General features: G+C 59.1%; 3 protein-coding genes and 1 long non-coding RNA gene across 9 annotated transcripts; 1 reads left to right on the top strand and 3 right to left on the bottom strand.

The window, feature by feature from the left end:
- Positions 1-370: 370 nt before the first annotated feature.
- Positions 371-2,169, bottom strand: LCN9 (lipocalin 9). The gene is made up of 5 exons (XM_040464366.1): positions 1,987-2,169; positions 1,399-1,535; positions 1,215-1,288; positions 802-912; positions 371-435 (listed from the first exon to the last, which is right to left on the bottom strand). Exons 1-5 carry the CDS (start codon positions 2,080-2,082, stop codon positions 371-373), a joined length of 483 nt encoding a protein of 160 aa, XP_040320300.1. The 5' UTR covers positions 2,083-2,169.
- Positions 2,170-4,918: 2,749 nt separating this feature from the next.
- GLT6D1 (glycosyltransferase 6 domain containing 1) lies at positions 4,919-15,520 on the top strand. Of its 5 annotated transcripts, XM_040464361.1 has the most exons (5): positions 4,924-5,066; positions 6,253-6,332; positions 9,378-9,422; positions 14,077-14,214; positions 14,676-15,520. In XM_040464361.1, the coding sequence occupies exons 2-5, from the start codon at positions 6,259-6,261 to the stop codon at positions 15,337-15,339; spliced, it is 921 nt and encodes a 306-aa protein (XP_040320295.1). In that variant the 5' UTR covers positions 4,924-5,066; positions 6,253-6,258; the 3' UTR covers positions 15,340-15,520. The 5 variants fall into 5 exon arrangements, with proteins under 5 accessions (XP_040320298.1, XP_040320295.1, XP_040320299.1 ...); XM_040464364.1 differs by lacking the exon at positions 14,077-14,214 and having other exon boundaries at positions 4,919-5,066; XM_040464362.1 differs by lacking the exons at positions 4,924-5,066; positions 6,253-6,332 and adding an exon at positions 6,371-7,426.
- Positions 13,533-14,244, bottom strand: LOC121022845 (uncharacterized). Its single transcript, XR_005787127.1, has 2 exons — positions 14,185-14,244; positions 13,533-14,066 (listed from the first exon to the last, which is right to left on the bottom strand). It is a non-coding gene; the product is annotated as an uncharacterized LOC121022845 (long non-coding RNA).
- A 2,793-nt stretch (positions 15,521-18,313) lies between the features above and the next one.
- On the bottom strand, positions 18,314-22,427 carry LOC121022842 (lipocalin 1-like). 2 transcript variants are annotated; one of them, XM_040464360.1, is made up of 6 exons: positions 22,199-22,427; positions 21,575-21,708; positions 20,641-20,714; positions 20,329-20,442; positions 19,553-19,648; positions 18,314-18,902 (listed from the first exon to the last, which is right to left on the bottom strand). In XM_040464360.1, the coding sequence occupies exons 1-6, from the start codon at positions 22,349-22,351 to the stop codon at positions 18,877-18,879; spliced, it is 597 nt and encodes a 198-aa protein (XP_040320294.1). In that variant the 5' UTR covers positions 22,352-22,427; the 3' UTR covers positions 18,314-18,876. The 2 variants fall into 2 exon arrangements, with proteins under 2 accessions (XP_040320294.1, XP_040320293.1); XM_040464359.1 differs by lacking the exons at positions 18,314-18,902; positions 19,553-19,648 and having other exon boundaries at positions 20,030-20,442.
- Positions 22,428-22,714: the final 287 nt, after the last annotated feature.

Below are 22,714 nucleotides of genomic sequence, written 5' to 3'. Positions count from 1 at the left end.
GGGACACTGACACAGGGTGGGCTTCTCCCCAGAAAGCTCCCCGCCACTCGGCGGGGAAACCCTGCAGACAGGGTGAGGGGTGGGTTTGGGGAAGTGGGCCCCCTCCTGCCCCCGGCCTCCTCCACGGCGCCCAGTGCTGCCTCAGCCCCCACGCCCGCCCTGAGGCCAAGCTCACGCACCGTCAGGCCTGGGTGGGCGTCTCTACCTCCTGTATTTGAAACAGGCATCTGGGGAGAGAGAGCCGGGGGTGGGGTGGGGGGGGGGTCTCAGATGGAGCCTCTCTGGGGCCTCCACCCCCAGCCCTGAGGCCCCGGGACTCTCCGGAACACTCCTGGCCCAGGGCTGCTGGCACAGGAGGCGGGAGGCTCGCCTAGGTTGCCGAGCCCGATGATGTTCTGCGGACCCAGTCCGTACTTTCTGCAGACTTTTTCAAATCTGTCCAGGAAGCTGGGACCCAGGTCCGGCACCCGTCCTGAGGACGCAGCAGCAGGGGCCAGGGTCCCTCACCGCTCCCCTGGGACGGTGTGTGGAGAAGGTCTCGGGAGGGGGGCAGGGGGACTCAGGCAGTGCTGAGGCCGAAGGGGGGGGGGGCGCCCTGAGCAGACGGGGCGTGCAAGGTGGGGGCCCAGACGCGGCTCGGAAGCCTGGACCTGGGAGCCCCAACCCCACCCTATGATGTGATTGACTGTGGGTGCTCTGGCAGTGGGGACCTCGGGACGTGGCCAGACCCCCACCGGCCTAGGGCCTGTCTTCAGAGGAGGGGGACCCTGAGGCCCGACGGGAGGGGTCAGGAGGCGGTACCATAGAGTGCCAGCACGGTGGTCTGTGTCCCGTTCCTGATGTTCCGGAGGTGGAAGATGAGGTACTGTCTGTAGTCGGTCTCCGAGAGCAGCACCGTATTGTCCCCCTCATCTGTGTGGACACTCGGCTCAGAGCGGCCCCTGCCCGCCGCCGGCACCCGGCACCCACGGCTCGTGGGCCGGGCGTGCTGAGCGGCCGTGGGTGCGGACGGTGGGCCGGTGGGCCTCGGCGGGGGGAGCGGTGTCACTCCGGGCGGGGGTCCCTGGGCAGCGTGGGTGGCAGCGGCGTGCGCCCCCTCCCCCGGCCCCGGGCTGGCGCACCTGCCCCCCTAGGGCTCCGGGTGGGGGCCGAGGGCCCGAGGAGACGCGGCGCTTTGCCGCCAGACGGACGGGGCAGCGCCCGCCTCCGCTTACGGCCGATGCTGTACTCCCAGTCCCTCTCCGCCTTCTCGCAGACCATGGCCACGTGTTCGCACTCCCCGTGCACCCTGCGAACCAGCGGGGCGTGAGCTGGGCGGCCTCCCTCAGCCCCCACCCGACCCCCAGGCTCGGCCTTCTCTCCCGCGATACGGGTGCAGCCGGTTCGGTCAGCACGCACATGGTGCGGAAATGGAATCTCAGACGCCCGTCCTCCAAGCTCTCGATGTTCCGGATGAAGACCCTCAGGTCCCCGTTTTCCCCGATGCGCTTTATGTCGTCGGAGGCCATGGACACCGGATACCAGATCCCTGAAACCTGCAGGCGAGGCCCCGCAGACGCACGAGGAGCCCGTGTGGTATGGCCCTGGCAACTCCTTCCTGCAGGCCCTGGGTGTATGGCCTCCTACCAGGGTCCCCCTCTGCCCTCCCAGAGCCCCCCCCCCCCATCCTCCCAAGGACCCCTCTGCCCTCCTGGGCACCCCCTGCCCTCCCAGGGATACCCCCATCCTCCCAAAGATCACTCTTCCCTCCTGGGGACAGCCCCTGTCCTCCGAGGTCCCCCTCTGCCTTTCCAGGGACACGTCCGTCCTCCCAGAGACCCGCCCCTCTCCTCCCAGAGACCTCCCCCTGCCCTCTCAGCTGGGGGAGGAGAAGCAGGCCCCCAGGAGCAGCGGCCCGGTCACAGGTCAAAGACCCTGGATGGAGGGAGGACAGACGCCCCGCAGCCCAGCCCCCGGGGAAGGCCCAGACTCGGACCGCAGACCCACCTTGGCCGTGTTATAGTTCTTCTGCACAATGGCCTGGGGGTTGAGCTCCTGGGCGGAGACGAGGCCCAGCCCCAGGGTCAGCAGGAAGAGAGCCATGGCCTCTGGTGGGGGCCTCACCTGCGGCCCACTGCCTTTATACCCCTTTCTGCTCCACGGTTGCCACCCCTCTGTGCCCAGCACAGCCTGTCCTCCCCACCCTTCCTCCGAGTGCCGGGAACACAGCCAAAGGCCGCCACCGCTGCCACCCACCCCCGCCCCTCATGGATGTCCTTGAGCCTATGACGGGAGCGCCCTGGAGTCCGCCTGGACGGAGTGTCCAGCCAGGTCAGAGGCCGCAGAGGGAGGTCGGGTGGGGCAGGGTGGGCGATAGGCACCCTGGGCCGGAGCCCCCGCGGGCTGCAGAGGCCCTGATGGTGCTGGGGCCTCGCTGGCCTCTCCGCGCCCCGGGGGGGCTGGGCTGGGCAGCAGACGGCCCTGGGGTTTCCATCCCCGCCCGGCCTACGTGTCTGGGCCTGAGAGCATCGTCGTGCCCGTGCAGCTAAGCACGCAGGGCGCCGTGCGGCCGTCCCGGCCGTGACGATGCGGTCGTGGACTCGGAGTGAAGGTCCACGGAGCCCAGGAAGTGCCGACTCCCAGGAGAGGGGCCGGGACGAGACAGAGGTTTTGAGGTTTGGGGTCTGGAGAACAGAGAGGGGGGTTCAGACGGATGTGGGCCTGACCCCTACCCTGCCCCCTCCTGGCCAGGGTCCAGAGCAGTGGTGGAAGGCCCCCCCTCCGTCTCCCTGTGCTGCGTGCGGGCACAAGGCCGGCTGGTGGTCGGGGGCCGGGGCTGAGCAGGACGTGGGACCCCCGATCCTGTGTAAAACACCAGGTCTCAGCGTGTGCACTGATGGGGTACTTTTGTTTCACTGAGCACCTGCCAGGTCTCCTGGCAGAGGGGGAGGCAGACCAGGCAGGTGGTGGTGGTGGTGACCGGGGCCTGCCTGCCACGCTCACTGCCCCCCAGCCTGCTGGCCGGCCCCTCGTGGGGAAGGGCCCCCTCCCTGGCCGTCCCCCGTTACGGCCGGTTCCGTCTCCACGCCTCTGTCCTGTTCAGGTGTGTGGCTTCTGGAACACGGCACCCGAAGTAACGGGTCCCCGCCCCGCCCCCCATTCCGCTTCGTTGTTCGTTATCGGGCTCCGGTTCCCAGGGGTGCCCTTCCCTGTCTGATTCACCCCCGAGGCAGCGACTTCTCCCTCCGACCAAACCCGGCCTCCCTCGGTCCCTCGGCAGGTACAAAGTGATCTAAAGGATGTTAAGTCCGGCTGTCGTCGTCGGAGGGGCTTAGTCGGGATTCCCTAAACCGGGTGAGTCCCGCAGCCACAGTCTCAGGGACTCCTCTGAGAAGGTGCTGCCCCCACGGCGTGGTCTCAGGTACGAGTCCTTCCATCACTGAGCAAAGGCCAGGCGGGGACACGAGGCAGTGCGAGGGCGGGGCGGGTGCGTTCGGTTCATGACGGCGACTCCCTCTGACCCTTGGCTCGGGGACCTGTAGCCCCCTTGAAGATGGGGGGGACGCTGGCGGGTGGACCGTGCCGGGTTCCCCTCTACGAGAGAAGCCTCCCCTCACCCAGACCCGGCCCCCCGCGGCCTCAGCCTCTGCCCGACCCGGCCCCCCGCGGCCTCAGCCTCTGCCCTCTGCCCTCTGCCCTGTCTTCCTGGGCCGCCTCCGCCTCTGGACACGGCCATCGACATTCCGCTCCGCAGACACTGGACGGTCACGGGCACAGACGTGCTCACACACACACGCACGCACACACCATCACACACGTGCACACCCACATACCCGCACTCGCACACGAGCGCACCCTCAAGTGCAGCTCGGTCTCCCGCTTTTCTTCACAGTCAAATTTCTCTTAGCACAGAACTCAGCACCTGCTCGAACGGAAAAATTGGGAGAAAACATAAAACGAGCCAAAGCTGGTCTTGACTTTCAGGTGAAGGCAGTGTCACGGGGGCCGGTGGAGGGAGAGGGGGGATCCGTGTTCTAGGCCAGCCGGGGCTGCTGGGAGAAGCAGGCTCACCCAGGTCAGGCTCTCCGGGGACGGGCGCCGGACGGCGCCTCTCCTGGGGGACGGGCAGGCCCCTGCCCCGGGTCTTCTGAGAACGCCAGGCTGGCCGCCCGGAGGCAGAGTGCGCAGAGACAGGCGTGAGCAGTCGGGGGCGCCACGGGGAAGCTCGGGCACACGGGAGAAGCTTCCACGGGAGGGCGGAGTCAGGAGCCTGTGAGTGGGGTGGGGCGGGGGGCGCCGGGGACCCCCACCTGCACCGAGGCCGGAGAGCACGCCGTGCCCACATCTGCTTCCCGCACTTCGGGCCCCCTCTGCTGTGCGGGCACACGACTCTGCGGTGACAGGTTGTTACGCAGCCCTGGGGAGTGGAGACGCCACGCATACGTGCTACTTTCCCAGTAATAACAACGCCTTTATTTCCAAAGGGGAGAGTAAAGGAAGACGCATGTTACGACCACAGATCAGGACGCAGGGGTCACGCGTGACTGTGATTTCGTTGTTCGCTAGTGGACCTGACAGGCCGCACGGCACAGGAACGTGTCACCTCTGTGGTCGGAGAGGGGCGTCCTGCATAGGCTTGCTGGGGAGCACAAGGGACGCGCTCCTGGGCTGGGGTGGACGTCACCTGCAGGACGAAGAAAGAGAAGCGGGCACGCTCTTTCTGCCGTGTGGGTGGGCACACGCACCATTCAAGACACCCCGCGGTGGGTCAGGGTCGGTCCCTAGAGAATGAGGAGGGAAAACGGAGGAAGCGAAAGGCAAAGGAGCACTCAGAAATATCCTCTGCCTTTCGGATGGGACAAGGTCCCGTCGTCTGGCAACCGTGAGAAGCCCCCGCTGGCAGGTGCATCATTACGACTGTGACTTCCTGACGTCCGCATCATCAAAGGGTCCGCCGACGTCACCATCCACGGCAGGCTGACCATCCCCGAGAGCAGGGCACAGGGTCCCGCCTGTGATTTCACAAAGACCCGGAGACAGAATGCTTGGGAAACACCCACCTGGGTTCTTCTATCCTCCTGGCCGAGGTACAGGGACCCTTTTGGGGGGGGTGTGTGGAAAAACTCGAGGGGTTGTGGCAACAGCGGCACCTGCTTGGAGCGGTGTCACCGGGGCACATGCTAGAGAGACCCCTCCGTCCCCCTCTACCTGGCATCTCTGACGCCCTTGAATTCGAGCGGTGGCCCGTTGCCCGTCACGGGCGTGAAAGCCGTGTCCAGGGCGGTGCTGTCCAAGCGGACCGTCTGGCGGAAGAACAGCATTTGCAGCATCCACTTTTCTAGTGGCCGCGTTGTCAAAGGTAAAAGGAACGAGTGGATTAATTTTCACGGCATATCGGCACTTAGTTCGGTAGACCCAGCCTATTATAGTTTCAAGATCGTACCAATGTGACATTATTAAGGAGATCCTTACTTCCTTTCTTTCCTCCTGCGTCTGCCTTCAGTGTGTTTTGTGCCCTCGGGGGACAGCTGAGGTCAGAGCAGCCGCACGTGGCTGGTGGCGACTGAGCTGCTCAGTGCGGATCGAGAGCCTCTTGCCCGTTAACTGAGTGCTCAGAAGTGAGGCATCAGAGGCCTCTGCTCTGCTTCGGCCACGTAACCCTCCAGACGTGTGAACAGAAACCCCGCGTAAACCTTCCAGTGTGAGCTCGGGGGGCTGGCTGGAGCCGAGCTCCGTGTTTCAATGTAGGGCCTACGCTTTGGGCTTTAATCCCTGTCTACAAGCACCGACCTTCGCGGGAGCTCGTGGTTTTTGTTTAAACCCCCATTTAGTCTTGGGACAAATGAGCCATCCTACTATCTGTGCGAGAAAAAAGAACAAGAGTTCTACTCCGGGGACACACCACGCCTCCCAGTTCAGGAAGACGTCCTCTCGTGACCTCGCTTTACTTTCCCAGCCGTGACGTGGGGGAGATTTCATGCGTCTCTTTTCTGCCACGCGGGTGGCATTCGCTGAGCAATCGAGGAGGACCACGGCCGCTGCACTCGGTCCCGGGGGGGGGGGCACCCGGCGCCCCGAGGAGCTGCGAGAGGACAGAGCCCCCCACCCCCACCCCGGCCGGCCTGGTGCTGCTGGCCGAGCGTTCTGGAAGCAGGGGCTGGGGTTGGTGTCCCCATGTCTGCGGATTAGACGTTGTAAACCATGGTTGCACGCGGCAAAGGCGTGTGAATGTTGACTATCTGACATCTCCTCCTCTTCTCCTTTTTCGCCCAGGAGACGATGAATTTGAAGAGAAAGATTGTGGTGCTGGTTTCATGTGTGTTTTCCTTCCTGCTGCTGGAGCATCATCTCAGGTAAATAGATGCCAGGGAATCACAACCCATAGTGACTGGCACAGATGGGGTGGGGTGCTGGGTTTTGGCCAGACGTTGACAACACTCTGGAAAGTTCCCTTCCCTCCGTGGGACGAAGCACCGTGCGATGGCTAAGGGTTGTTTCTGAGGGAGCAGCGTTGACCCCAAGCACCTGCTCCCGGGAGCTTTTCCATTCTTGATGGAGGGGAGGCAGACGGTCCAGAGGCTTGAGGCATACACCCATCGGGGGTTTGCACAATAAAAGTCGTGATGGAAAAGGGAAGCAAGGCCGACGATAGCACGGGGCTGCTCTTCCAGACAAAGGGTCCCAGCCTGTGTCCACGATGACCGGCGTCCGAGCCACAGCGGCAGGCGTGGCCCAGGGGGCGCCTCTCTCCCGATCCTCGACCCCTCCCCACTCCTCACGACGGCCTCAGGAGCAGGGCTCTCTCCCCACGAGCTATTGGAAAGGCATCATATTGTGGGAAAGAACATGTTTAAACATGAAGCCCTCACAAAACGCACATCTGATAAAAGGCTTGTGTCCAAAATATGCAAAGGACTCTTACAGCTCAACAACAAGGAAACAACTAATTAAAACGGCAAATCCGAAAGGACAGCTCACCCAAGAAGCTACACAGGGAGCAGACGGGCACATCGTGTGTCACGACACAATTGCAGATCAAACAAGGAGCCCCCGCCACACGCCCATGAGAACGACCCGAATCCCGAACCCGACAACACATGCACCGGCGAGGACGCGGGGCAGCGGGATTCTCGTTCGCGGCAGGGGCCACGCAACACGGGGCAGCCACACTGAGGACCGTCTGGCGGATTCTTCCAGACCTAAACACAGTCTCTCCAATTACCTAGCAATCATGCTCCTGAGAATTTATCCAAGTGGTCTCAACACTGTGTCCACAAACAACCGACACAAGGTGTTTATAGCAGCTTTATTCGCAGTTACTGAGAATTAAAGCGACCGAGATGCCCTGCAGGGGTGAGCGGATAAAGTGCGGTGCATCCAGACCAGGCGATGTTATGCGACACTAAAAAGAGATGAGCCACGGAGCCACAGAGCCACGAACACACGGGTGAGCCTTAAATGAGGGTCACAAAGAACAGGAAGCCAATCTGAAAAGGCCATGCAGTGTATGTTAAATCTTTTTTTTTTTTTTTCAACGTTTATTTATTTTTGGGACAGAGAGAGACAGAGCATGAACGGGCGAGGGGCAGAGAGAGAGGGAGACACAGAATCGGAAACAGGCTCCAGGCTCTGAGCCATCAGCCCAGAGCCCGACACGGGGCTCGAACTCACGGACCGCGAGATCGTGACCTGGCTGAAGTCGGACGCTTAACCGACTGCGCCACCCAGGCGCCCCATGCAGTGTATGTTAAACTCACATGGCGGGGGTGGGGGGGGGTGGTCCTGTATCTTGTCCGGAAAACCTCCCTCCAGAAGGGGCATCTCGTGGCCAGAAGCTTTGTTGTATAAAGACCCACAGGCGCCTGGGGGCTCAGTCGGTGAAGCGTCCGACTCTTGATTTAGGCTCAGGTCATGATCTCATGGTTTGTGGGTTCGAGCCCTACGTTGGGCTCTGTGCTGACCGTGTGGATCCTGCTTGGGATTCTGTCTCGCTCGCTCGCTCTCTGCCCCTCCCCTGCGCACACTCACTCTTTCTCACCAAAAAAAAAAAAAAAAAAAGACCCTGCAGATTGATAGCCAGGCGGTTCCAGTGGTGATCAAGCCAGAAGGGATGGAAAACCAGAGACAGAAAGGTCCCAGAGGCATCCAGAAAGTCAGCTTTCTTGCCTACCAGCTCGGGAATATTCTGCACAGGGTGCGTCTCCGTTAGGCAAGTGTGTGTGTGTGTGTGTGTGTGTGTGTGTGTGGTGGGGGCAGGTCCAAGGAGAGGGGTGTTCAGGGAGCAGGACAGAGATGACAGTCCCGCATCGCAAGCTTTGTTGTCCCTGGAGCCCGTGGGGAAGCCAGGAGGACCACACGTCCGTGTGACAGTTTGCTGCTCGGTGATTAGAAGACGCCAGTGCAGGTTTGTGGGGTCCGTAAAGTCGGCCGCATTGCAATCAGCTGGGTGTGTAGGCACACAGCATGGGTGGTCGGGCCAGACCGGGTGGGGACGGGGGGCGGCAGGGAGCCAGGCGCCCTTCCCTGCGTCCCGTGGGCTCAGGCCCTCCCCCGCCCGCCCGGGACGAGGCCGGCTCCGCCGTGCGTTGGCTCCTCTCTCCGGGGTGGTGGTGTCTTTAGGTCAGGACCCCCTCCTCAACCAACCACATCTTCTACTCCTCCAACGCTCGGTACGACCCCAGGAGCCCGTGACACCGACATTCTAAAAGAAAGGCCATTTTGTAGTAAGTTGGCCGTTTGTCGCTTCGTGGTTTTAGTGCAGCTCGGCACTGGCCGTCTGGATTTTGACAGTCTGATCCTGGAGAGTCCGATAATGAAATTGGGGTGCCCTCTCGAGCTTCTTCCCTTACGGACAGCACGTCCTGGCACTACGGGAGCAAGCCACCTAATGCGCTCGTTAAAGCACCACAGAACTCAAGGTGAATCACATACTTAGATCAAAACCAAAGACGACAACTGACTCCTTCTCCAGCCCGTTCACACTAACATGGCAAAGCCACTCCGCGGGGGACAAGGGCGCTGAATCCGCACAAGGCAGCAACACGCGGACAAGCCCTTTCTTGCCTTCCCACTGTGGCCGTCGCCTCCTCGCCCTGCCCCTCTTCCTGACCATGTGTCCCCTTCCAGACGCGCGGAGATAACTCCTCTCTGCGTGGCTCACCTGACCCCCAAATCGGGTCGGATGGACCACTTACATACCCAGGGCCTGTCCCCACCGGCAGCCCCTAAGCCTGGGGGCCACTGGTCACCTCCTCAGCTCCCCCAGGGCAGTGTGAAGGCTGTAGGGCCACAGCCGTGGAACCAGTGCCGGACAGCACCCGCCATGCCGCGGGAGCTCCGTAAATATTTGCTGAACAGATGGGTGACTTATAATAACTCGGTTTTCCCTTCGCTTGCAGGCCTCCCGCAGAAGAACTCAGGCTCTCAGACTGGTTTCATCCTGGGTAAGAATGAACACGCCCACCCCCGCACGAGGATAATAGTGCCCAGTTTGGAGCCATAGGCCTCTCCCGGTCACCCAATCATAGCTGCCCTGGGAGGCTTCCTGCGGCCGGAGTTGCAATTTTTAAGGCCGTCGATATGGGCACGTGGTACTTGGTTTAACCGTCTTGGCGTAGTGAGTGACAGACTGTCTTTGGGGGTGGCTTGAAGGTGCCGTGATGGCCCCTCTATATTTTGGCACCCGCGCTGGGGAGCCCCGTCCCCGTCTGTAATGGCCAAGGAGTGTTGGACTTCAGGGCCATGCACCGTCAGGCACTCAACCTACTCCCTACTGGTTCTAGATTGTCTACGGTTTGGGGCTTTTGCAATGATGTTTCAGTGACACACGTTGGGACGTCGATCTTTTCAACTGTCGTGTGAGTTGATCTGTGGGACAGATCCCCAAGACAGAGCCATTAGGTCAAAGAAGACAGGCGTAGGGGCGTCTGGGGGGCTCAATTGGCTAAGCGTCCAACTCAAATTAAAAAAAAAAAAAAAAAGAGGTGACACTCAGTAAGAAAAGTAAGTGTTCCGGCATTATAACTCGTCCTGGACTGGGTGCTCTCTCTGGCTCTGCAACAGTCTTGAGCCAGACCTCCCTCCCCCCACCCTGGGTATGTTTCCTGTTTCTCGTTATGTCGTTACGGTCCTTTGTTTAATGACTTTTATAAAGTCTGTATTTTTTTATTTTTTTTATTTTAGGGAGAGAGAGAGCACAAGTGGGGGAGAGGGGCAGAGGGAGACAGAAAGAGAGAATCTTAAGCAGTCTCCGTGCTCAGCGTGGAGCCCGACTCGGGGCTCAGCCTCACGACCCCAGGATCATGACCTGAGCCGAAATCAAGAGTCGGACGCTTAATGCGCTGAGCCATCCAGGAGCCCCCTAAAGTCTGTTTTCTTTGTTATTTATGGTCTCGCTGAAATCCCTGGTCAGTTAGAAAGAATCAGGTTTCTAGACTGCCACATTCTTGAAATGATCCGTTTGTCTACCCGAAATTACCAGACAGGCAGAGAAAAAGACAGTATGGCCTGTACACAGGGGACATTGCCCCCAGAGAAGACAATAAAAGTGCCCACCCCCCCACCCTCCGTGTGGCCCCAACCGTCCCCTTACAGACTCAGTACAGTGTCGTGGGCCGTATTCCCTGTGCCGTACTTCTCGTCCCGTGAGTTGCTTTTCGTATTACCGGGGGTTTGTACCTCACTCCCTGTCCCCTGTTTCGTCAATGCCCCCCCTCCCCCCCCCCGGGCAACCCCCGGTTTGTTCTCTGCATTTAAGGAGTCTGTTTTTCTGTTTCTTTGTTCATTTGTTTTGTCAGATTCCATGTATAAGAGAAATCACTTGGTGCTTGTCTGTCTCTGACTTGTTCCGCTTAGCACAATACCTTCTAGCTCCTTCCGTGCCGTCACGAATGGCGAGATCTCATTCTTTCCTGTGGCTGATTAGTACCCCATTGTGTGAACACACCACATCTTCTCTGTTCATCTCCTGATGGACACCCGGGCTGCTTCCACACCCTGGCTGTCGTAAACAATGCTGCTTGCTATAAACATGACGGAGCATGTAGCTTTAGAATTAGTGTTTTCATTGCCTTCGGGTAAATACCCAGAAGTGGAATTACTTCTGTTTTGAAATTTCTGTTTTAGACTTTTTTGAGGAAACTCCATACTGTTTTCCACAGCGGCTGCACCAACTCACGTCCCCACCAACAGGGCCTGAGGGTCCCTTGGGGCCACATCCTCGCCAACACGTGTCGTTTCTTGTCTTTTCGCTACTGGCCACTCTGACAGGCGTGAGGTGATACCCCGTTTTGGTTTTGATTCGCATTTCGCTGGTGATGAGTGATGTCGAGCATCTTTTCACGTGTCCGTTGGCCGTCTGGATGTCTTCTTTGGAGAAATGTGTGTTCAGGTCATCTGTCCATTTTTAATTTTTTAAAATTATGTTATTATTATTATTTTTAACGATTTTATTGTTAAGTAGTCTCCACGCCCAACTCCAGCTCACAACCCCGGGATCGAGAGTCACACGCTGTACTGATGAAACCAGCCAGGTGCCCCCATCTGTCCTTTTTTTTTTTTTTTTTTTTTGGCAGATAGAGTGTGTGCGCAAGGGAGGCAGGGGGGCAGAGGGAGAGGCAGAGGGAATCGTAAGCAGGCGCCGTGCCCAGCACAGAACCTGATCCCATGACCCTGGGATCATGATCTGAACCAAAATCGAGTTGGACGCTTAACTAACTGAACCACCCAGGCACCCCTCTAGTTTTCTTGCTGGATTGTTTTTTGGTGTTGAGTTGTATGGGTTTTTAAAACTATTTTGGGGGGCGCCTGGGTGGCGCAGTCGGTTAAGCGTCCGACTTCAGCCAGGTCACGATCTCGCGGTCCGTGAGTTCGAGCCCCGCGTCGGGCTCTGGGCTGATGGCTCAGAGCCTGGAGCCTGTTTCCATTTCTGTGTCTCCCTCTCTCTCTGCCCCTCGCCCGTTCATGCTCTGTCTCTCTCTGTCCCAAAAATAAATAAACGTTGAAAAAAAAATTTAAAACTATTTTGGATATTAATCCCTTATCGGGCATGTCATTTGCAAATATCTTCTCCCATTCAGTAGGTTGCATTTTCATTCTGTGGATGGTTTCCTTTTTTGTGCCAAAGCTTTTTAGTTTGATGTAGTCCCAGCTGTTTGCTTTTGCTTTTGTTGCCCCAAGACTTAATTCAGCTCTTTCGACTATGTGGCTAATAAGCCCACGAAAAGATCCTTGACATCATTAGTTATCTGGGAAATGCAAATCCAGATCACGGTGACATACTGCTTCACACCCTACGAGGCGTAAAGACTGCACGATGACTAGATTCCAAAAGTTAGACCACAGGAGATGTTGGTGAGAAAGCAGCGAGTTTGGAACTCTTGCGAACTACTGGTGGGAACGTAAAATGATGCAGCTGCTTGGAAACGTTTGGCAGTTCTTAAAAAAGTTAGCCGTGAAATTACAATACGACCCAGAAATTTCCCCTCTAGGTACACACCCAAGAGAATTAAAAAAAAAATGTATGTTTACAGAAAGTCTTGCAGAGAAATGTTCATAGCGGTAGCATTGATAGTCGCCGAAAAATGCAAACCACTAAAATGTCCATCGACTGACAAGGGAATAAACAAAATCCATGCCTTAGAATATTATTTAGCCACAAAAGAAAGGAACTACTGATCCATGCTACAATACAGAACCTCCCCACGAGCAGGCTAAGCGAAAGAAGCTGGGCACCAAAGACCACACGCGGCATGATTCTATTTGTATGAAATTCCCAGTATAAGCAAATCTACACAGACCAATGGTGGATTAGTTGCCGTGGGTTACAGGAAGTTGGGGGGGGGAATGGGCAGGGACTTCTGGTGGGTACAGTGGTGTATCGAAATATTTCATTTTTTTTTTTCTGGAGGCAACTGCAAATAGCATTGTGTTTTTAATTTTAGTTCGTGCATGTTCCTTGTTGGTATATGGAAATGGATTCATTCTGTGTGTGTGCTGATCTTGTGTCCCGTAACCTTGCTGACTTCACTTGTTAGTTCTAGGAGATTTGGGTAGATTTTGTAGGATTTTATATGTAAACAAATCATCTGCATATAGGGATGTTATTATCTTCTCCTTTCTAGTCTGGTGCTTTTATTTCCTTTTCCTATCTTATTGCAATGGCTAGAATTCACATAACTCTGCTGACTATGAGCTGGTGAGAGGGAACATCCCTGCCTCATTCCCAGGTTTAGTGAGAGAACATTCAGTCTTGCACCGTTGAGTATGATGTTAGCCACAGGAATTTTGTAGATGCTCTTGATCAAGTTAAGGTAATTCCCCTCTCTTTCTATTTTTTCTGGGAGTTTTTCATTTCTTTCTTTTCTTTCTTTTTTTTTTTTTTCATCATGAATGGGTGTTGGACTTTGTATAATGTTTTTTTCTGTGTCAACTGATATGGGCATCTGACTGTTCTTTAATTTCCTGCTGTGGCAGGTGCATCAAACGGTTTTCACATGTTGAACCAGCTTTGCAGGCTTTAAGTGCTGTTATTGAAAGTACATCTAACGTCCCTCTCCTTTTTAGACTTTTTATTTCTGCCAGATGGCACTAATGGACCTCATGCAAGAGGGGGGGAGTTTAGAGAAAGCACCTTCTGGATCTTCTAGGGAAAGGGGAGGGAGAGACAAAGAGGAGAAACAGAAGATAAAGCATAGGGACGCAGAGGTAGTGTGCGTGCAGCCCTGGCTTCAGGCAATACCAGAGGCCGTTCTGACTCTGAGCTGCCTCAGTTCAGCTGAGCCGGAGCTCAGAGGAGGTCGTCCCTGGGCCCAGAGGCAGGTGGCGCGGTGACAAAAGCAGCAGGTGCTGGGTCTCGCGTACTGACCCACATGTGTCAGCTCTGCGGTATTAGGCAGCTCGCTCCACCGATCTGTGCCTCTGTTTCTGCACACCAAGAACAAGGACCATGATTGTGCTTCCCGCACAGACCACTGCAAGGACCGAATGAACACCAACACGGTGCCCGGCACGTGGTAAGGGCTCTGTAGGCGTCAGCCGGTGTCGCTTGGACGGCCTCCGCTGGGGCACCGGCTTCACTGGCTTCTCGTCTGTTAACAGGAAACGCCCTGATGTTGTCACAATCACGGACTGGCTGGCCCCAGTCATATGGGAAGGCACCTTCAATAGACAGGTCCTGGGGAGATACTACGGGAGACAGAACCTCACCATAGGCTTGGCTGTCCTTGCCACTGGCAGGTAGGGGCCATCGGTTTGCCCCGTTTTATTCTGAAAAAAAAAAACAAAAAACAAAAAACAAAAAACCGAATGAGTGCCCGGGGACCTTCTACCTCCAAAAGGCTGCCCGTAGCTGCCCACAACCACCGTATGTGGCTGTCCTGAACAAAAACAAAGACTCCTTCCTTAGCCGGGTCGTTAAAGCCACTTAGCTGCCTTTTTACACATACCATGGAGTTCACATTTTCTTTCTTCCCAACAGTCGTTCCAAAACTTTAAAGGCTTTTTTCCCAGACCCTCCAGGTCAATATGTCCTTTCTCACTGACCAGTGCCGTCGAAACTATAGACCGGGCCTGTCTCCCCTTTCCTGCTGGGGGTCCTGGAGCGTCGGTGACTCATAAGTTAGACGTTTGGGGACGTGCGTTCCTCTCTCGCGAGCGTTCGGGGAGCGGCTTCCTCCGTGCACGTGTGTGTTTTGCAGGACTGCGGACCAGTACCTGGAGCTGTTCATGCGATCAGCGAATAAGCACTTCATGAGCGGCTACAGAGTTGTCTTTTACATCATGGTGGACGCCTTGTCCAGGCTGCCGGACCTGGAGCCAGATCCTCTCCGAACTTTCAAGGTCCTCCCCATCAAAGGAGACCGGTGGGGTGACTTTCACCTCACACGCATGAGTTCCCTGGCTGAGCACATACTAGGGCACATTGAGGGCGAAGTCGACTTTCTGTTCAGCATGACCGTCAACAGGGTCTTCCAGAACGACTTTGGGGTGGAGACCCTGGGCGCGTCCGTGGCTCAGCTCCATGCCTGGTGGTATTTTAAAAACAAGGACATCCCTTACGAGAGGAGGCCCAAATCGGCAGCGTGCATCCCGTTTGGGCAGGGGGACTTCTACTATGACGGCTCGGTCATCGGTGGCAGGCCCCTGGAGGTCTTAACCCTCATCGAAGGTTACCTGCAAGGGGTCACTCACGACCACAAGAATGGGCTGAATAGCACCTACGAGAGGCACCTGAACAAGTATTTTTTCACGCACAAGCCCACCAAGCTGCTGTCTCCCGAATACAGCTGGAACACGGCACTCCGGCCCCCCGCGCAGGTCTGGTCGGTCAAGGCCACGCGGCTCTCCCGCCGGTACTTCTGACCTGCCGGCTCCTGTGAACGCCCGGCGGCAGGTTCCCGGGGTCACGGGCGTCCCGATGCTTTTCCTGGCTTCCGGGGCTGGCGCGTGCACACCACCCAAGGGAAATGTTTCTCCTTGCCGTTTAGAACTGTCCAGTTTGGTCCGTGCAGGATAAAGAATAAAGATGACTATTTAATGTCTACTCACAGTGACGTTGGGACCCATGTACTGTAGAGAGCCGGGGCGTCATTTCTGAGGCATACAATGATTTATTTTTTTTTTAATTTATTCATTTTGAGAGAGAGAGAGAGAGAGAGAGAGAGAGAGAGAGAGAGACAAGTCAGGGGAGGGGCAGGGAGCGAAGGAGAGACAGAATCCCAAGCAGGGTCCTCATTGTCAGCACAGAGCCTGATGCGGGGCTCAAACTCACAGACTGCAAGTTCATGACCTGAACCGAATCAAGAATCGGATGCTTAGCCGACTGAGCCACCCAGGCACCCCAAAATGATTTATTAAATGGAGAAAGATTGTAGCCCAGAAAAAGACATACACACCCAAAAGGGCAAAGGGTTAAAATACAGAGGAGACGTTCATCAGCTCACAGAATATGCACGTGCCTCAGTAGCCAGGAGTGCTAAAAGCGAGGAGGGGGACGTGGGTGGCTCTGGAGGGGGACGTGGGCGGCTCTGGAGGGGGAACTGCCCCCCCCCCGTGGGTGGTGGCATGCCATCGTGGAAGAGACCACTGTATGTTTAGGGCAGGGAGGGCTTAGAGAGTCCCTACGGGGGCTGGAGGGCCCGAAGCTTTTCTTTATGGGACAACAAAGAGGATTAGACAGCATCAGGCCTGAATTGTGTCCCCCAGTTCACATGTGGAGGCCCTGACCCCAGCACCCCAGCACATGACTACCTGGAGACGAGGTCTTCACAGAGGCGATGAAGTTACGGTGAAGTCACAAGGTGGGCCCTGACCTTTTGAGACAGGAGACACGCACACACAGAGGGGCGACTGTGTGAGGACACGGGAGAAGACGGCCGTCTGCACGCCAGGAGGGCCGCCTCGGGAGGTGACAGCCCTGCCCCGCCTGGATCTCGGACTCCAGCCTCTAGGGCGCGCGGGATACGCGTCTGAGGTTTGGGCCTCCGGAATGTGGGTCCGTGTGACGGCCGGTGAGCCATACAGTGAGGGTTCCCCCAACGGCAAATAAAACACTGAAATCCTGAGGATTGGTCCCCGGAGTAGAAGCGGGGGGCTGGGAAGGCAGGCACGAGGCTGCCGGCTCGTCCCCGAGTCCACCTGGGGCCAAGCCCCGTCCGTGCCCCTTCGACCACGTCCTGCCACACCCACTCCTGGGTTTCACCGAGTGGCTCTCACACAGAACTCTGTGAATGTCTCCAAACGGAGAAAAGAGATGTTCTGCGAGCCACAAGCCCCGCATGCATGACACTTAGCGTTAGCGATCTCAGGTCAGGCCTGAGAGGGGGCCGTGCGGTTCAGTACCTGACTCGAGCAAACTCGAGCGTTTCCCCGACTGGTGGGCAAGGCCGGGGGTCTTACTGGAGGGGCTCTAACCTCCCTCTGATGAAATCACGGCATTGGAGACACCGTGAGTTCCTTGGCTTCTCTGGGACAAGGGCAGGTGAACGTGTTCATGCCTCAAAGTTTCAGGCCCAAGAGCAGGTCTGTCCACAGGACACAGAGGCCAGGGCCATCTCTCCGAGCAAGCGCGAGCACCCCCACACAGTGGGCGCTGACTCAGCTGGGGAAAAAATGGAATCTTGCCGATTTGGTAAGTAAAAATAGCGTATCTTTCTCTGGGATCCTTATGATGTCAAAGCTCCTTTTACGCCGTAGGGACGGGCTGTCTGTGTGTGTGTGCCACTTTCCTCACATAGGGGCCCCGGTCAGAGGCTCGGATACATATCTTCACAGATGGGACGTGAACCCTTTATCGAGCTTGTCGACGACATTGAGTTCAGGTTCATGCGTAATTTGGGCGAGGATGGTTTTGATGCGCCGAAAACATAATTACCATCTTTTCCCTTACTATGCGTGGGGTAGGAGCTCGTCCCGTCCCATCCATAGGGTAGGATGCATGGGGTGGGATTCCATCACATTCTTCCACACAGTGTCGAACTCTCCGGGTTTCTTGCTTATTTGGAAGCAATCAGGAATTATTTTGAGATAATGCAAAGAGTTAGATGTCAAAACTTATTTTTTTCCTCTAAATATCTTGGCCATTTCCCCCAACAATGTTTATTGAATAAATAATGCCCCTTAAGACAGGCCCTTTGTACACCACATTGAGTTATTATACTTGTTAGGGTTCGTTTCTTGATCTTTCCTCTGCCCCTGAGCTAACTCCCCACAATTGTAATCGCTGTACGTTCATGTTTTGTTAGAATAACACAGTATTTGCTCTCTGTCACACAGTATTTTGTTAGAATAACACAGTATTTGCTCTCTGTCAAACATTTCAAAACTTTTGTTCCTTTTAGATTCTGGTTTGCAGTTTGGGGTAAGGATCCCACTGGAACGTTGACTGGATTGCTCGGATAGATAGGTTAATTTGAAGATTATTAGATACTTATGACGTTGAAGGACTCTGCGGGAATATCCCATATCCATTTACTCAAGTCGTTTCTCAGGTTCCCAGAGTAAGGATTTAAAAATTTTTTCTCCCCATACGTTCTGCAGATTTCTTGCCGAATGAGCAGGAAAGCATCGTGTTTCAGCACCTGTTCGTCTCCAGGGGCTGACGGAGCCACAGCCAGACATCCGCGCCGGCGGCCAGCTCGCCGTCGTGCCGGCCTCACGTGGCCGTGGATGTTGCCTTGCTGCGAGGCGTGGGTCTGGGAGGCCCCGTCTTTGCCCAGGGCGTTATCTGGGGCGGGATCCGGTCATACCGGTCTCCGGCATTTCCAGACGGTAAGTATGGAGGCCCCTGACCCAGTTTCCTGAGAGCCTGCCCTGCAGCGGGTGGTCCCCGGCTCGCCTGGGCAGAGGGGGACGCCTTCCGTCCGGGCACTGCCCTCGTAGTGGCCTTGACTTCCAGGGGACGGCGCTGTCTCATCTGTGGTGCAGGTGCACGGGCCTGTGTTGACCTGGCTCCTCTGGGGAGCACGGGCTGGTGCAGCGCTCGCTCGGCGCCCTCTGACCTGGGCGGGGACTTGTTGCATTGGCTCACGGGGGCCCAGGGCACCTCTGGAGTCATCCTAGCAGGACCCAGGTGGCGGGAGCAGGTCAGAGGGTACAGTCCAGCCCCTCGCAGGGTCGTGTCCCTGAAGGGACTCCACAGGTGGCCCCATCCGCCAGACTGCAGTGCTGTGTTCGCTGTGGCCCAGACTTCCGGGGGCCACCTGTCCCCTCCTAGAGCGTTCTCACGCCCCTGGGCCGGGCCGGGAGAGGCTGGGAGGCGGACAAGGTGGGGGCCAGGCCCAGGCTGGAGGGTCTGCCTCGGGGGGTTGGGGGGCACCGGAGCAAGCAAGGTGGGGGAAGCGGGGAGAGGCGAGGGCAGGGGGCAGGAGGGCCGGGCAGGTAGCCTCGGGCGGCCCTGACCTAGGCTTCAGCTGGGGGACACCGGGCTGTGGAGGGAAGAGAACAGGATGGGGATACGCCGAGGCTTTGTCCGTCCACTTCGAAATCACGCCAACACAGCTCGCGGCCCGCCCCTCTCCGGGATCACCTTGCCTTCTGCCGTCCAGCCCCCAAGGCGGCCACGTCCTGCCATGGTCCCGGGGCCCTCACCTTGACCCCCAGACTCCACGACCCCGCCTGCCCCTCAGCCAGCCCCCCGCATGGGTGACCCACAGCACGGCCGTGCTCCCCTGCTCTGGGCTCTCTTTTCCCAGCAGGTCAGTGAACTGCCCTGTCCCCGCTGCCCCGTCCCTGTGAAACCGCACAAGGTCTGGACAACGTGTCTGTCTCGTTCCGTCTACGTGCACCGTGCCCCCCAGACAGCCTGGCCTGTGTTTGTTGATGGACTGAATGACGCACAGGGAAGGGAGGGTGAGGGGCCCTGCTGTGTGGCCTGGGCCTTATTTCTAAGCCTCTCTGAGCCTCAGCGTCTGGACCCCCGGGAATGGAGACGGATATTGTGCCCGGGTCGCCACGTCACAGGGCGCCCAGCGCAGGCCCGCCCACATGGGCCCCGGAGAGGCTGGCCGTGGTTTTCTGTGCCCTGGTCTTGTGCTCCCGGCGCGGCCTGGCGTCGGGGAAGCGTCCACGCACTCACCATCGAGATTGAAGACCGGGGCTTTGTGCAGCCGGAGCTCCCGAACGCACTCCAGGTACTTCCCCAGCCACGTGGGGTCCCCGGGCGTTGTCCTGGCTGGAATCACGGGGTCGGGTGGGGGCGACGCCGAGAGCCCACGGGCCCCGACCTTTCTCAGGGCGCCCCTCCTCCTACCCTACCGTCTGGCTGGTTGCCGCGGTCTAGCCTTGGGCCGCCGCCCCCCTCCGAAAGCAGGTCCGCCCTGGGCAGCCCAGGTGCAGCCCTAGCCCCTCGGGGGAGGGTCCCCGGGGGTCCTCCCTTCACCCCGCAGCCTGCTGCCTGCAGGCCCTGGCCGCCCCCTCCCCACTGCCCACCCCCTGGGCTCTGGCTCTGGTGGGGCCCATCCCCGGGACAGCCCCTCCCCTCCGTCCGGTCTGGAGGACAAGGCGCGGCCCCCCTCCCCACGAAGCCCACCCTCCACACCCTCCCACCCTTCTCCACATGGCACTTCCACTTTCTGGAGCCCGATGTGACTCAGTGGCTTTTAGGCTCACAGGCTATCTCCCCGGCGAAGGCAGGGGAGGGTTTCTGCTCTGGCGCAGCGTCCCCGCTCCCCGGACACAGGCGAAGCAGGCGGGAGATGGGCTGGAGGAATTCCTGAGGGATCGAGCGGTGCAGGCAGGGATGCCCGACCTGAGGGGCGCCCACAGGGGTGCAGCTCTGAGCGGCCAGGGAGCCGCTGGCAGTAAGCACGGGGCCCGGCAGACGCCCCGGGGTCGGGGAGGGCCACCACCTACCCAGCAGCGCCCACAGGCTGGTGACCTCGCCGGCGTCCTCGAGGCGGACGTAAAGAACGAGGTTACTGTAGTCGGTGCCGACGAAGCAGACGTGCATGCTATTGCCTCCTTCCCCTGTGGGAGACCCCGGGCGGTGACAGGTGAGCCCCCTCTCCTCCGCCCCCAGACCCACCCCCGGGGCAGCGCTGGGCACCGGGAGGGCGTCTCCCTCCGGCACGGCGCTTCCCCCGTGACCCCAGTGCAGGGCATCGGGTGTCCCCTGCCCTCCCCTCGCCCAGCACGGCACCCGGGCCGGGGGCCTGGGCCACTCACAGGAGCCTTGGAACTGGCCTTGGAGCCCAGTCGGGTGGACGGTGACGTTGACTCCTTGGCACACGCCCTCTCCTCTGGGGAAAGAGGAGGGAGCGTTCCGGGGTCACGGCCTCTCCCTGTCTACTGGCACTGGACGGTGCCGGCTTGGGCTCTGCCCCCGGGGGCATCGGAGGCGCCCTGGCTGAGGTCCCAGGTGTCCACCTGAATCCCTCGGCTACCTGGGTTCCCGAGGGCCACCCAGCAGGGAGGAAGAGGGTGGGCCCCTGAGGTGCCTGGACGGGGCTAGAGGGTAGGAGTGAGGAACCAGGGGCTTCCCGGTTTCTGGAACGGAACCAAAGCCCCCGGGGACGACTTGCACCTGTCTGTCCTTGGCTCGGAGCCTCCGGTCTCTGGGTGGGTGGCCTGGTCCTGGCCGTCCCCGGTCACCTGGGCTCCACACGAAGACCAAGCCTTTTTGGCCCCCTGCCCCCCGGTCTTCCTTTCTCACCTGGGGTGGGCGGGGGTGGGCTGGGTACCAGCAGACCCTGGGGCTGCACAGGCCAGCGCCGTGGTGTCTGTGGCCCAGCGCAGGCAAGGACGTGGCTCTCACTGTCGTCAAGGCCACCGGTGCAGAGTGTTGTAAGTGTCTCTGGGTTCAGCACGGCTCGTCACCGCTGTAGATGTTCCTGACCAACTGACCGCAGTGCTGCCCCGGCCCCTCCAGCTCACAAGGCAGGAAGGGACGCCGGCGGCCGAGGACCGGGCCCCGTGCGTCTCCCCACGGCCCCTGTCGTAAAGCTTTGGGGGCTTCTGAGGTGAAACCTCCTACCTCTCAGGACGGTCTCGAGCCTGCAGCTCGGTGCCCCGTGTCCCTCTGGGTCTAACCCCTGGTCCTTGTCCCCTGGGAGGCCCCTGGGAAGACCACCCCGTGAGGAGCTGCAGGGGCCACGCTTACGTCCAGAACAAGACGAACGTCACATCCTCATCCCGGGTCCAGATGGAATGGAGGCCGAGCCTCAGGGGGTCGGCTGGGGAGACCAGGTGTGCACGGCTAGAGGCCAGCTGGATGGTCAGCCAGCGCCCCTCCACCTGCGGGTGTGCGGCGGGGGGGGCGGGTCAGCGTGGGGGACAAGTGGCCCATCCCTGTTGCAAATGCCCTTCCCTGTCAGGCTGCCCTCTGGGTCCCCTGGGCCCCTTCCTGCTGCCTCTCCCTTCCCTGCCCCCTTCAGCTCCTCCCGTGTCTGGTCCAGGCTCCGTCCTCTGTTGGCCTGGACCTGGGGGGGTGGGGGGGGGGGGACTGTCCTGGGGCCACCACCGAGGCCCGGGGTTGCTCCTGCCAGCCAGCACCAGCCACGACCCCCGCGGTGGTGGGCAATGGGCAGGTCCCTTCCCGTCCCAAGGGTGACAGTGCTCAGCTGGGTGCCCGGTGGCCTGGGCAGATGCTGGGCCTGGGCTGGGGACGCCCCTGCCCCTCACGTGGCCTCTCTCCTCGGCTCCTGCTGGTGGAGTGCCACCACGAGACACCGGGACCCTCATCCCCGTCCCAGGGCCGAGCTGGGACCCGACCCGGCTCGGTTACCTTCTGGGCATTAAAGCCTGGCTGTACGGGCACCTCTTCTAGTGTCTGCTGGGCACAAGCCAGGCCCAGGCTGAGGGCCAGCAGCAGGAGTGGCCCTCTCTGGGGGACCATGACCGCGGGGCCCAGAGCAGGGAGAGGCCGGGCAGCTCCCATCCCTTCCTTGTATGTGTCCTCCAGAGGCCGCTCGTCTGGACAGCTGCCCTGGCCAGTCCTCCGTCTGGCCCGGGCCCCTGAGCACCCAGAATGCCTCCCACAGGAGGACGTGGCCTCCCGACACCCACGGGTGTCTGAAGGGTGTGAAGGGTGTCATCTGACCTGGGGAGCGGGTGCTGTCAGAGCAGTTTACCTACATTGCTGGCTTCCTGGAGGCGTCGGCTCACCCAAGGGCTCGGCTCCCTCCTCCTGGCCTGTGCTCCCACTGGGGGTTCCCACCCCCCTAGTCCTCCCTCCTCCTGGCCTGTGTTCCCACTGGGGGCTCCCACCCCTCAGTCCTCCCTCCTCCCGGCCTGTGCTCCC

This window comes from Herpailurus yagouaroundi, unplaced genomic scaffold, assembly GCF_014898765.1.
Source record: "Herpailurus yagouaroundi ecotype Mexico unplaced genomic scaffold, PumYag 440, whole genome shotgun sequence".
Lineage (NCBI taxonomy): Eukaryota > Metazoa > Chordata > Mammalia > Carnivora > Felidae > Herpailurus > Herpailurus yagouaroundi.
This window is presented reverse-complemented; position numbering and strand designations above follow the sequence as displayed.